The sequence below is a fragment of the Lactuca sativa genome, chromosome 6 (genome assembly GCF_002870075.4).
Source record: "Lactuca sativa cultivar Salinas chromosome 6, Lsat_Salinas_v11, whole genome shotgun sequence".
Classification (NCBI taxonomy): Eukaryota; Viridiplantae; Streptophyta; class Magnoliopsida; order Asterales; family Asteraceae; genus Lactuca; species Lactuca sativa.
The window spans coordinates 97,264,952-97,278,508 of record NC_056628.2 but is presented as its reverse complement, the minus strand read 5'-3'; the positions used below and the strand labels follow the sequence as shown (position 1 = coordinate 97,278,508).

At 39.6% G+C, this 13,557-nt stretch overlaps 1 protein-coding gene across 1 annotated transcript; it reads left to right on the top strand.

Annotated features, from left to right (window-relative positions):
* Positions 1-10,621: 10,621 nt before the first annotated feature.
* Positions 10,622-12,785, top strand: LOC111879633 (uncharacterized). Its single transcript, XM_023876097.1, has 4 exons — positions 10,622-10,944; positions 11,032-11,746; positions 11,808-12,070; positions 12,173-12,785. The coding sequence occupies exons 1-4, from the start codon at positions 10,622-10,624 to the stop codon at positions 12,783-12,785; spliced, it is 1,914 nt and encodes a 637-aa protein (XP_023731865.1).
* The last annotated feature ends 772 nt before the right edge of the window (positions 12,786-13,557 follow it).

Here is a 13,557-nt window from a genome sequence, read left to right as displayed (position 1 = left end):
CAGGGGGTAATAACTACACCATGGGATATTATTAGCATGTTCACAATTCGGGATAAACACCCTTTTAACCAGTTTTACTTAAGCAAAAGACTCACAGGGAGTATTAAAAATATATTGGTTTATAGAGTCATCAAGTTCCTTGGAGATTTTATACATACATAAATTTATTATTTAGGCATGAAAAACATCATCGTGTTATAGTTTTGGAACTTTTAAACTACCACACACTTATGGATAAATGTTGGACTTTTAGAAACAAATATTCAAAATGGTCAGGTCTTGGTAGAAGACTACTTTCAAAACATTCAGGTCTTGGTAGAAGACTACTTTCGAAACATTCAGGTCTTGGTAGAAGACTACTTTCAAAACATTCAGGTATTGGTTGAAGACTACTTTCAAAACTTTCGGGTCTTAGTAGAAGACTACTTTTTATACTAGTAGGAAATATGAGATTTTCTAGGGTTTTCATACTTATACTAAATGTTTCATCAAACATTCACCTGTCTTTCATAACAACTTTTCAAAGCAATAACATTAAAATACTTATGAATTCACCAACTTTTTGGCTGATACTCGCTTTCAAAATAACTTGTATTCTCAGGTCATAAATAGACAGGTACGACAACCAGGTTTTGTGAAGACGGAGCAGTTCAGACTCGTATTTTATTTTGATGATTCATTTTGTTGTCTTATATTGTGAAACAACACACTTGTAATTAAAATTTGTACTATTAATGCAATGGAGGATGTTGTTGCTTGTTTACTACTATACATTTGTTGCGATACATTACATGACGTCCTCCGCCCCAGAACATTTCCACCGTTCACGGTTTTGGGGTGTGACAGATTGGTATCAGAGCATTGTTTATAGTGAATATGGTATATCAACCCATAAAGGATATACTAACTATAAATACATTGGGATTAAAATACTCTGATTTAGAGTTAATACTTTTAAATAATAAAATATTTAAGTAAGTATACGTGCCTGCATTCATACTAAAATCGGTGTCACAACGACAAGAACAGAAGTATTATGATTGTCGAATATCACAAGTAAGCTTGGGGATGTATAGTCAGTCTAGGGAGTGACATAGCCCGATCACCTATGCTGGTCCGAGGAGTGATTAGCATATGCCCAAGAATGGTTGTGATATGGCAACAAGTCTAAAAACTTACCAACATTACCACAATGAGAACATTATAACAGAACCTAAGTCTAAAATACCATAGGGTGTTTTGGGTTACCATAATTACTTACTTGAGAACTAAAAAGGATCTTCATTGCTAAGTTGATACTTGCTAAGTGGATACACTAAGGCTATATGTACCTAGGATGTTATAGACTTAGAATAGGTGAAGTTTTTGCTTTACCCTTATTCCTTGTGAATTTGGATTTAAGGTCACTTATTCGAAAGCCTATCCTGTGTTGATTACATATGACTGGTATCCACTTTACAAATAGCGATGTAACTAATGAAGATTTTCTAATAATTATCTAGATAGTTCGTCTAATAATTATTTCCTTACCCCAATTCTCGCGTAGATAACATGGCTGGACTCCATCCCCATGGCAACCCGTACTTTCCGAACGAAGTCATTGCTGGATGGTTTGGAGAAGGACCAGAGAATGATCATCTAATCCCTTTGAATGATCACCATGCTAAAAACCTTTCGGATGTTGATAACTCCGAACCCAAGGTTGAGAACCTACCCCTGGTAGCTCCATTTCTAAATCCTAACCCTCGTCCCGCTTTTTATGGCCCGACGCCTCCTTGGATAGAATGCATGGAAACATGGAGCGAAGAGCAAGATCAACCTATGTCGTTTAATGGAGACTGAAACTTCTACAACATAAATGAAGGGAGCTCAGCAGACAGAGTTCTACCAATCCCAATCCGTAGAGTTGCTCGAAACGAAATTCAGGGCAGGACGGCTCTCCAACGTATCAAAGTGGTTAATGCTAATGCAAGAATGCATACCATTCGCACCAATCGCCTTGATCACACAAGTGAGAGATCTGATAGAAACCAGGAGACCCTGCTGCAAGCACTAGCTGAAACCCGAGTCAAATTCATAGAGCTCAAAGTACGCCAGAGGGTGTACGAAAGATACCTGTTATATATGGAACATCAACTAGCCGAACTAAGGGTTCACCATAGGGGTGACCGTCGCCAGTAGGAGATACCTTACTTACTTATTTGTTTTAAAGAACTGTGTTTCCTGTCAACGTTCTGTGTAGTACTTCCTATGTAATTACCTTGTACTGTAAGTACTTTTATTTAAGTCTTTATGCTGTCGAAGACTTTTCTACTCTGAATATGATGTAAGACCTACAAAAAGATCAATTTTTCCCAAACTTATTACGTCATGAATATCAATATTGATAGTCGGCTAACTTCCGTGTCACTCCTTGTTCAAATACTCTCATCATACTTTCATTGGAGTCTATCTGAAACATGCTTTAGTTAAGTCATTGGACTATAGAAAATTAACTCTGGAGACATTTCCAAGCCTCTTTTAGTGGTTGGATCATGTTATTCACCAACCAACGATACCTCGGCTTGAATGACAAACGTCTTACGACCATTCTACAAACATACTTCTACTCTGTACTAGGACTGCATCATAGGGATGTAGGTCAAACCATCATGAACATACTTCAAATCCGTACTAGGACTGCATCATAGGGATGTAGGTCAAACTTTCGAGAACATACTCTTACTCGTTACTTAAGCGATCGAAGTACATTTAGAGTCAACCATACTCGCTCACAAATTCATTTTTTCTTTCCGTGTAATAGAATCATGTCACCGAAGAAAAACGATCAACCCATCAACCAAACACCAACTCTTCAGATTGATGCAGCTACCTTTCAAGCTGTAGTCTCGGCTGCCGTGTCAGCTGTTCTGACCGACCTTAACGCTAACAACGCGAATGTTAGCGGGATTGTTAACAATAATTGCAATCCAAGTAACAGTCAAGTACCTCAACGAGAAACAAACTACCACGACACCCCGAATCCCAAGCCCAAGAATAACAAACAAAAGTTCTGGGCTAAGGCTTAAGGCAAATCACCCCAAGGGGCGAGCAAAAGACAACAACCTGTGGCAACCTTCGTAACCACAAATTTTGTACCTCCTACTACCATCTCTTCTAGTATCCCAGTTATCCCTAACCCGGCCAGACAGTATGCTGGCAATCTCCCAAAGTGCAACAAATGTAACTATCACCATCATGGACCTTGTCGGAAAATGTAGTGCTTAAACTGCAATAAAAAGGGACACACCGTCCATTACTGGAAGACTCAGATCCAACACATTACTTCAACCACCAATGTCGAAATCGCTCGAATATGCCATCTATGTGGCATAATGGGACACTTCAAGTGGGACTGTCCAACAGAGGAGAATGATGGTGAATCCGAAGGAGTTTGAACTCATAATGGAAAGACGCAACGAAGGACCCTACTATAGTATAGGTTCACTTCCAATCGTCAGTATTATGAATGTTTTTAAAACATGTTTAAAACTAGTGCAACTCGAGTCTTATCTCTTGCAAGATCCCGTCAGTTAAGGGACCCTCGTGCTGCGTATACTTGCCCTTTTGTAGTATACTTTGTTTGCAGCAGTATTCCTGTAGTTACTCTAAAGTACTGTAACTCTGTTAAAAAGTTGCATGGTTGTATTTTGTCTGTAAACATCTTATGTTCAAATCTAATGTCTTTAAGTTTCCTTATGATTCCGACATTATCATACGACTTGATTCAATTTGATCCTCACAAAAATAGCTTCGTACGTACATCTATTCCTCCGAAATCGTCTTTCTAGCGAAGCCGTCATTCCAGAACACCGAAGTACTCGTGCATAGAGCACCTCATGTTTCTTATCCTTTCCAAAGAAAAACTCAGCAAACCACCCCGAAGTACCACTCGTGCAGTACGTCAAGTTCAATCCAAAGACCCATAGTTTCAATCTTGATTATGTACGACTCGTATACCCGAGACTGTGATTGATGAACCTGGTATGGGTTCTACTACGAACTTCAAGACGGAGACAGCCCAAGACTGCGAGCGATCGTGCTTTCGTGTGAATAAACTTAGAAATACCTATCCTTTTCTCTTAATTCAGGAGTAATCATACTTTCTTTTAGATCTTCATGACATCTAATCAACCACAAGGTTTTGACGTCTTAATCAGTATGAATTGGTTGAGGCTACATCAAGCCGATACCAAACGCTTTGGGAAAGCAGTTCATCTTAACCTCCCTATCAAAGAACCTCTTGTTATTTGCAGAGACAAATCAAGTACAAACCTTCGCATCATTTCGTGTTTTCAAGCTTAAAAGTGCTTACGAAATGAATATCACACATTCCTTGCACACATCGTCACTACGAACCCGGAAGTGAAAAGCAATCAACATACCTTCTACCAAGAGGAGTCATCATACCAGTGAAGTCAAACGAAAGAAGCAAAGTCGTATCCCGATAGTGAAAGGTTCGCAGGAATGCCAAGCGAGGAACCGAGTTCACTTAAGAACACGAGAAGCAAATAAAACTTCTATCCGTAGCATGATTATCAATTTTGTTTAAACTCTAATTTCGAGACGAAATTCCCTCTAACGGGGGGATGATGTGACAACCCAATATTTCGAGACAATATGATGGAACACAAGTCAAATTTAGGTCAAAATTTAACTTTCCTAAAATCTTATTTGGGTTAAATAAAGTAGTAGGAATCGTATCAAGGTTTTCGTACATATAAAGAACCAAAAAATCCGAGTTATAACGAAGAAGTTATGACCAACCGATGATTCTCGGAAAAACCAACAACACTGATAGACGTAAAACACGAAGTTTCAATATAATAACTTTTAGCCTTAGGTATGTAAATAAAAGTTTTAGATATCATTAAACCGTGAGCGTACATAAAAAGAACGTCCAAATCTGACTTCGTATGAGGAAGTTATGATTTTCCATGATCCGGATATAGCAGTAGGCAGCTAAAAACTCAAAATAGAGCTCGCGAGACTTTTGGCCAAAACATACCAAATGAGAATCGAAGGTCTCAATAATAGTAGCGCAACGGCGAAAATTCTGACTAAAACGGACATCAGATGAAGAAGTTATGCAATTTTAACGGACTTTTCGTGTCCCGGCCCGTTATTAATAAATAATTAAAAATAAAATCAAAATTTGCTGATGAAGTCTAAACGAGAGTTGTAGATCATATTTTCAGCTACGCGTGCATATAAAGAATGTCGAAAACGGAGCTCGTACGCGAAAGTTACGGATTTTACAAGTTCGAGGCCCGAAATCCGAGGCTGTCAAGCTTGCCACGACATGGCACAAGCTTGCCGCGACCCGGCAAGTGACTGAGGGCGTCCAATCAATGGAAAAGGATAATTTTGACTCCCCACGATGTGGCCATCACTTGCCACGACGTGGCACACACCAAAAATGCACCTATAAATAGATTTCAAGGGCTCCGAGTTCCATTGCTCAGTTCCCTTTTTTCTCGCGCCGAAACTCTGCGTTTATGCCCCCGAGACCCTCCCAAAGCCCCGGTTTTTCACCTTCAAGTCCCGAAGGAAGGTTTTGTGTTCCCGAGATTCCCGAGTATCCCGAGATTTTCCCGCGTTTTCAACTCTTCCTGTCGAAGTTTTGCTTGATTCTTCTCTCGACTACTTCAAATCAACCACTTCAATCAAGTGAGTTCATACCCCTATAATCTACACTTTCAAATGCGTTATAAATTATTTTTATACACTTCTAAGGGTGGGAATACAAGTAAACACACGGTTATCCCCGTGTGAAAGACATAAATCTTTGTTATACTTTTTGGTTATGAAATCAATCACATGTGATTTATAACTAACATACAATTGGACTTACTACACTTTTAGCTGTTTAACCAAACAGAGTACCTCAAATAGCTTTATCAAACATTATTACATGCTAAAACACTTTTAGAAAACTGTCTTACAAACTGTACGTTTCCTTTTTGAATCTGTTATAGTTGTGCATCAAACAAAGGTTTTCTTACACTTAAACTGTCTTGTCAACTGTTTTCGAATCGTTTTATAAACTGACATCAAGTCACAAATTCTTATTTATTAAACTTTTCAAAGGTTTTACAAAACTTCTTTTATGCTTTTATATTATAAATTGCATGCCTCTATATGTATAGTTATATAAATAATGTTTAAAAGACTTAGGAAGGCTATCCACCCTGTTTCCTTTTCCTCGATTTGGATGTGGTCTGGTGTGATATCAGGTACCCGTCCGAAGGTCGTTTAAATATTAGTTATAGATCATGTGTACATAGATAGTCATAAATGTTCCATCAGTTAATTCAGTTCCAACACTCTTGGGTAGCAAGGGTGTATAAACCTACTTGGACACTCATCAATTACATTCTAGTAAACTATTATAGGAATAGTTTAGGAGATATAAAACATTATTCCTATTACAAGGAATCACACAAGAGTCAGTTCACTCATGAGTCTATACCAACGTTTTATTTACAAGTATGTATTGTCATAACAAGGATAATCTTTTCATATAAAAAGGCATTTCGTCATATTACTCGTGAACTTGTTGTTAACAAACATGTGAGACAATGGCTTTGTTAGTACCAAAACGAAAGTCCCCACCTATAACCAGAGTCACTTGGAGGGAGAGCATGACAAGTGTGTATAGATCTATACGGGGCTGACGACTCCGCACCCTAACTGTTAGCTACAGTTCCCGGGGTGACAAATTTCAACATAGGTACTGCGTCTAGTATGGTTATGAGGAACTCACAACACGCGGAAACAACAACTCTTGTACGTAGTAATATACATTTAACTCAATCATGCTCAGGGGGTAATAACTACACCATGGGATATTATTAGCATGTTCACAATTCGGGATAAACACCCTTTTAACCAGTTTTACTTAAGAAAAAGACTCACAGGGAGTATTAAAAATATATTGGTTTACAGAGTCATCAAGTGCGTTGGAGATTTTATACATACATAAATCTATTATTTAGGCATGAAAAACATCATCGTGTTATAGTTTTGGAACTTTTAAACTACCACACACTTATGGATAAATGTTGGACTTTTAGAAACAAATATTCAAAACGGTCAGGTCTTGGTAGAAGACTACTTTCAAAACATTCAGGTCTTGGTAGAAGACTACTTTCGAAACATTCAATTCTTGGTAGAAGACTACTTTCAAAACATTCAGGTCTTGGTAGAAGACTACTTTCAAAACTTTCGGGTCTTAGTAGAAGACTACTTTTTATACTAGTAGGAAATATGGGATTTTCTAGGGTTTTCATACTTATACTAAATGTTTCATCAAACATTCACCAGTCTTTCATAACAACTTTTCAAAGCAATAACATTAAAATACTTATGAATTCACCAGCTTTTTGGCTGATACTCGCTTTCAAAATAACTTGTATTCTCAGGTCATAAATAGACAGGTACAACAAGCAGGTTTTGAGAAGACGGAGCAGTTCAGACTCGTCTTTTATTTTGATGATTCATTTTGTTGTCTTATATTGTGAAACAACACACTTGTAATTAAAATTTGTACTATTAATGCAATGGAGGATGTTGTTGCCATTTTACTACTTTACATTTGTTGCGATACATTACATGTCGTTTCCGCCGTTCTTGGTTTTGGGGTGTGACACTAACCCACGCGAACCTCATTTGCAAGCTGTGAAAAACATCTTTCGCTATCTGAAGCGAACCTCCTCTCTCGGTCTGTGGTATCCAGCCAACTTAGGATTCTTTGTCCAAGGGTTCTCAGACGTTGACTTAGGTGTGGTTGTGGATTAGATCGTAAAAGCACCACTGGAGGATGCCAATTTCTCGATGGTAAATTGGTTAGCTGGCAATCAAAGAAACAAACTTGTGTTTCTGTCTCCACCGCAGAAGCTGAATACATCGCTGCATCATCATGCACATCTCAAGTTGTATGGATACAAAGTCAGCTTAGAGACTACGGGCTGAATATGAAGAAAATCCCACTATATTGCGACTCTGAAAGTGCAATTAGGATTTGTCACAACCCAGTGCAACACTCGAAGACTAAACATATAGTACTGAGGTATCACTTTATCAAGGATCACGTGGAAGATGGCAACGTGGAAATTCATTTCGTAAGGACGACTGGTCAACTAGCAGATATATTCACTTAGGCTTTACCTGAAGCAAGCTTCAACAAGATTTTGCAAGGCCTAGGAGTGATGGAAGCAGAATCAGTACCAAAATCGCCTTTGCTTCAATAAAGGTAAGAACCAAAATAGAGCGAACCGAAATAAACCGAACGTTTGGTCTATTTCGGGTTCGGTCTATTTCAGGTGAAGCTCGACCAAGAACCGAAATAAACCGAACGTTCGGTCTATTTCGGGTTCGGTCCTTCTGCACTTGTTTGCTTCTTTTTCTTATCAAGGCATTTTGATTGTATGTACACTCTTTTAAATACTTCCTTTTACATTCATAAAACCCAAAAATATTTTTCTTTTTTGTTCAAATAAATAATTTTCATAAAATACAAAAATATTTTTCGTTTTAATTTAATGATTTCTTTTGCATAAGTTTTACTCTCGATGATGAAGATCCAGAAGGTATAGTTTCTTTCCTGTGCACATTCTACATGTCCCTAGAAGCATGCTGCTGGATGTTGACTAAAGCCTCGACAGATTTTGAGTGAAGCCTTAATAACATGATACATACAAATCATGTTTTCCCAACCTAGGTTGCAATATTCACTCTAATCATGAGCTACCTTACTCTACTCACATTGAGCTTAGAGTTTTCTGCTTAGTCCTTCTTTTATAGCAGAGGTACTTTTGTTTCTTATACCACCTCCATCATTCTTCTCCAGTATACTTCATCTCACCAATATAACCCTTGAGACTCTCAGCATTTACCACTGAGGTTTATAGTTATACAAAATTATGTGTTAATGATCTTAGTTTCGTGTCACTATGTACTAAGTGAAACCCACCATTCAATACCATTTATGAATTGACGGTACATGAACCATATGTTACAAATGAAATCTCTTTTTATTTTGAGTGATTCTTCTGAAAATTTCTATTACCAAGAATTTTTTTCCCCAAGGATCCAGTTAAATTTTTTTTGAGATTTCTCACCAATCCAAAAGTCAATAAAAATCTTCCCTACCTACTTGTTCAACAGATCACATTGATCTCACAAGTACTTCGTTCAGTTTCGGTCTTATATCAAGTATCGAAATCATGAATTGAAGCGAAGCCCACCCTTTATAAGCTTTAATTAAAAAGATGCCTTTCAATACTTCTTAACAAGTACTTGATCGTAATTTAATGGGTAGCCACACAAGCACTTTAAAGTCTCTCTTGACTTTGAAGGAAGCGATTCGTGCCCAGAATTAGTTGTTTTATGTCTTTTTAAGACATCACAAATTATAACAAAAAGTTTGCTTTATTTCTTTATCTTTTACACTCTATGCACGAAAATTTTTGATTTTCCAAAATCTAGTTCTATTAATGGTGCTCTAATTGTTCCAGCTTCGTTTCTTCAAGTATTGCACTGCTCGATAAAGTTGAAAAGCAATGAAGGTTCATGTGAAATATGGGGTGATGATTGGGATAAAGTTAAGGCTGACTCAGTAGTTATCCAATCGTTTCAATGATTTGAAAAAGCACTTTTTATGGAATGGCGTGTAAAAAGGAAACGTCCTTTCTCTTTCCTGCGTCATTATCGGGTATGACAACTGTTCATCCATCAAAGTAGGCATCATTTTCAAATAAATCCAAGATATCAGCCGGATTTTTCTCTCTCCTACTAGTATGTATAAAAGGATCAGACATGCTCCACTTTACCGTTTTATCACTTAGAAAACTCTCTCAAAGAACAAATGCGATTCATCTTACTGTTCATCTTCTTCTCCAAGCATCTACAATGGCAGACTCTTCTTCAATTCACGATACCTCTTTTCATCAAACCCTCCTCACCATCAAACCTCAACAAAACCTGATCATCGATCTCACTCCCTTCATCTATGAACCCTACATGTTGTATGTTGTCGAGTGTCTCAAATACTCGCCTCTTGTCGACGCTTTGTCTAAGGTCGAAGTTGTTCCCATGTCCTGCCTCTCACTCATCTACTCCACTGCTTACTATATATGAAAAATCTGCTGAGAGGATTCACTTTGAAATCCACAACGAGAAGACTTCCATCTCCAAGCACCGCTTATGTGCCCTAATTGGTCTCTCTCAAGAACCAACCTTGGTAAACCCTGAATCGATCACTACTGGTCAATTGTTCTCAATTTTTTATCAAATGGGGTACACTAAAACCCTAACCACCATTACCAAGTTCAAGAAGTCATGCCTTCCTCCTCAATGGAATGGCCTATTTACTCTACTGTTCAAAGGACTCTTTGAGCGAAGCGCCGGCTCAGATGGAACAAGCAAGTCATTTATGATTGTGCTTTACGGTCTATATCACGGGATAGAGTTGGACTATAGGTCCATCATCTGGCAACAACTAGTCCAAAGCTTGTATTCTTCCTCAAGACACTCAGAAATCTCGTGTGGCAGGTACTGGTCCATCATCACTAAGTGGGAAATGGATCGTCTTCATGTTCCAATCATGGCAGATTCTCTTCTCTCCTCCATCGCCACCTTTCACACAACCAAGCCAATCGTCACGGATCCCACCAAGTACTCCTTCATTGGATCCATTCCTGACACCATGCTTGCCTGTGTGTCTACAGCAAGCAATGTTCTGCAACAATACAGGAAGATTCCTTCTTCGGGTCCAAGGGAGATCACGCCAGCAATGGTTCGCTCCATTGAAGAGGATGACAAGCCAGCAAAGAGGGGAAAGAAAACTGAGACTCAGAAGAAGACGAAAGTTACTAAACCAACCAAGGGGCAAACCCCTAAGAAGTGAAAGTCTGACAAGGCTGCTCCGTCACATCCTCAACCAAAGAAGCAGAAGAAGCCCGCTTGAAGACTCATACTCCAATCTTCAAGCGATTCAGACTCAGAGTATGTTCCTCCCAAACACAAATCTGCTCCACCTTCAGAATCTGAAAGCGAAAGCGCTGACGATGAGGCTTCGGATCTTGGTGACACCCCGCCTCGCTCCCCTACCCCAGAAATACCAGTTCGCTCCCTACCTCCTTCTCCTCCACCTGTTGCCATCCTAATATCCATCCCTCCAATATTTCCTATCCCTGCATCTCAACCATCAACCACTATTCCCATCCCTACTCGAATCTTCACAGACACTACCAATACCACCACTACTATAGGGGCTCATTCTACGACTCCCACCCCACCTGTTACAACCGAACCACCTATTACAACCGAACCTCCTACCACTACCAAACCCTTATCACCTACCCCATCTACTGACACCACCCTAGTTCTAGGCGATGAGGCTTTGGAATTTGATTCCACTTATTTCAGTCCTTACCGTGTACAAAGTGATGAAAACGACGATGAACCTGTCACCAAGCGTCATCTCAAAGCATTCAACGACAAACTCGATCAACTGCTTTCCTCCTCTTCATCTGCGGTTTATTCTGATGCTGCTTTAAAGGCTTTGTTCTCCTCTGTAGTCCAAGAACACAATGCCTCCCTTACTACTGCAACCAAGGCTATAGACGCCTCCACTTCCCAATGCCAGAAAGCCTCCCTTGCAGTTGAGACTTCCACCAAGGAGTGCAAAGAAGCGACTGCAAAAGTCTGATAAGCTAATTTTTGAGGCTCACTTATTTTTGGATTCTTTGCCGGTGGCAGCTCAGAAAAATTCTCAAACTGTGAACGACTCGGTTGATAACCTTCAACGTTCTCTTCAACCTGAACGGTCCAACCTTGAAGCTGCTCGTCAAGCAATCGAAGCAGCCAATGCCACTCTGCACGACAATGTCAATGATCGATTGACTCAATTGGAGGTAGAGTTGGCAGTTGAAAATCCCATCATGGATGAACTCAACAAAAGAACCTCTCAACTGAAGATAGAGAATCTCAAAATTCGCACTGCAACAGCTGAACTCAATGACTTGAAGTCTGAGAGGGAGGTTATATGAAGCTCTGATGCCGATGTTCACTCCATCTTACTTCACCTCCTTGAAGCCCATGATCCCATCATCACCATCACCATCCGCAGGCATTTGGCTGACAAACTTCGAACTGAACTGGACATCCTTAGTTGTATCGAGGGTGTTCTGGTGACTAGTGTCAATCCCAAACAAGGGGGAGAGAAGATAGCGAAGACTCAACCTCCTCCTGCACCGAAACCAACTGCTGAACCGAAGGTTAATGAAGCTTTGGTCAGTAATAGAGACAAGAAGAAGAAGAAGAAGAAAATTGAGGAGGATGACACTGATAATAAAGAAGATGTTTATGAAAAGGATCCCGAAAATCCTTTTCAGAAGACAAAATCTTCTGATAAAGAGCTTGAAGAAAGGTTTAAGAAACAAAAGGCTGAGCTGGAGCAGAAGCAAAAGGAAAAGGATCTCCTGGAAAAGAAGAAGTCCATTTTTCCTGAATGGACTCTTGATTTGCTCCAAAGATGTGCCATAGATGAACCAAGTACACTTTGGCTTGAGCCTGTGATGTCGTTCTGGCTTGACAACTCCAAGGATGCACAATTTGACATGTCGATCACGCCAAAGGCATTCATCTTTCACTGCTTCAACTCGACTGTTGCCATCCCATCTCCAGAACCAAAGGTGGATCGGGATCTATTGGAATTCTACCTGGAGTTCGCTCAACCCTAGTACTTGACTTGGAGTTTGCAGAAGATCACAATTGTCAAGGTTCTAAAGCCCTACTCAACAGGGAAGTTTGTTAATGTGAAATTCAAAGTGACTCGAGGATCTGAAGGCTCGGTTCACAACTTCACCCTTGCTGATCTACTGAACCTCAATCCCCACGACTGGATACTCCTCAACAATATCTTACTATCAAATCCATAGGAGTATCAGTCGATCATTGACCATGTCAAGCGAATGCTTGTATGCTACATTCACGAAGTAGCGAAGATGGACCAAGAGATCGCCTCTGCCATTCACAAGCGAACCACGATCAAAACTATGGGCAGAGCAGGCGATGTCAACACAATGGTCAAGGGTAGGATTGATTCGAAGTACCACACTGTGATGTTTATCAGGGGTGAAGATCAGAAATGCTTGTTCGCTCTTGTTGAAAAATACCTCTTCTCAACTGCTTGCTTGGAGCACATTTTGGAGATTATTCAGAGGTGCAATCAGAACACAATAGCCAACAAGAAGATGTTTACTGATATGCTGAGATGGTATATTCAATTTCGGCAGACACTTCTTGCTATCATTCCTCGGCTGTTCAAGGTGGAAAAGACTGTGAAGTCAACTCAGAAGAAATAATCTCTCGCCTCATTTGACGCAAAGGGGGAGATTGTTGGGCTTATAGTGTTGCGTCATGGGCTCGGTCCTTAGCCCAGTTTTGGTTGCCGGTTTGGGCATGTCCAACCGTGCATGTTTTGTTCTAGGGTTTAGTATTTAAGTTGAATGC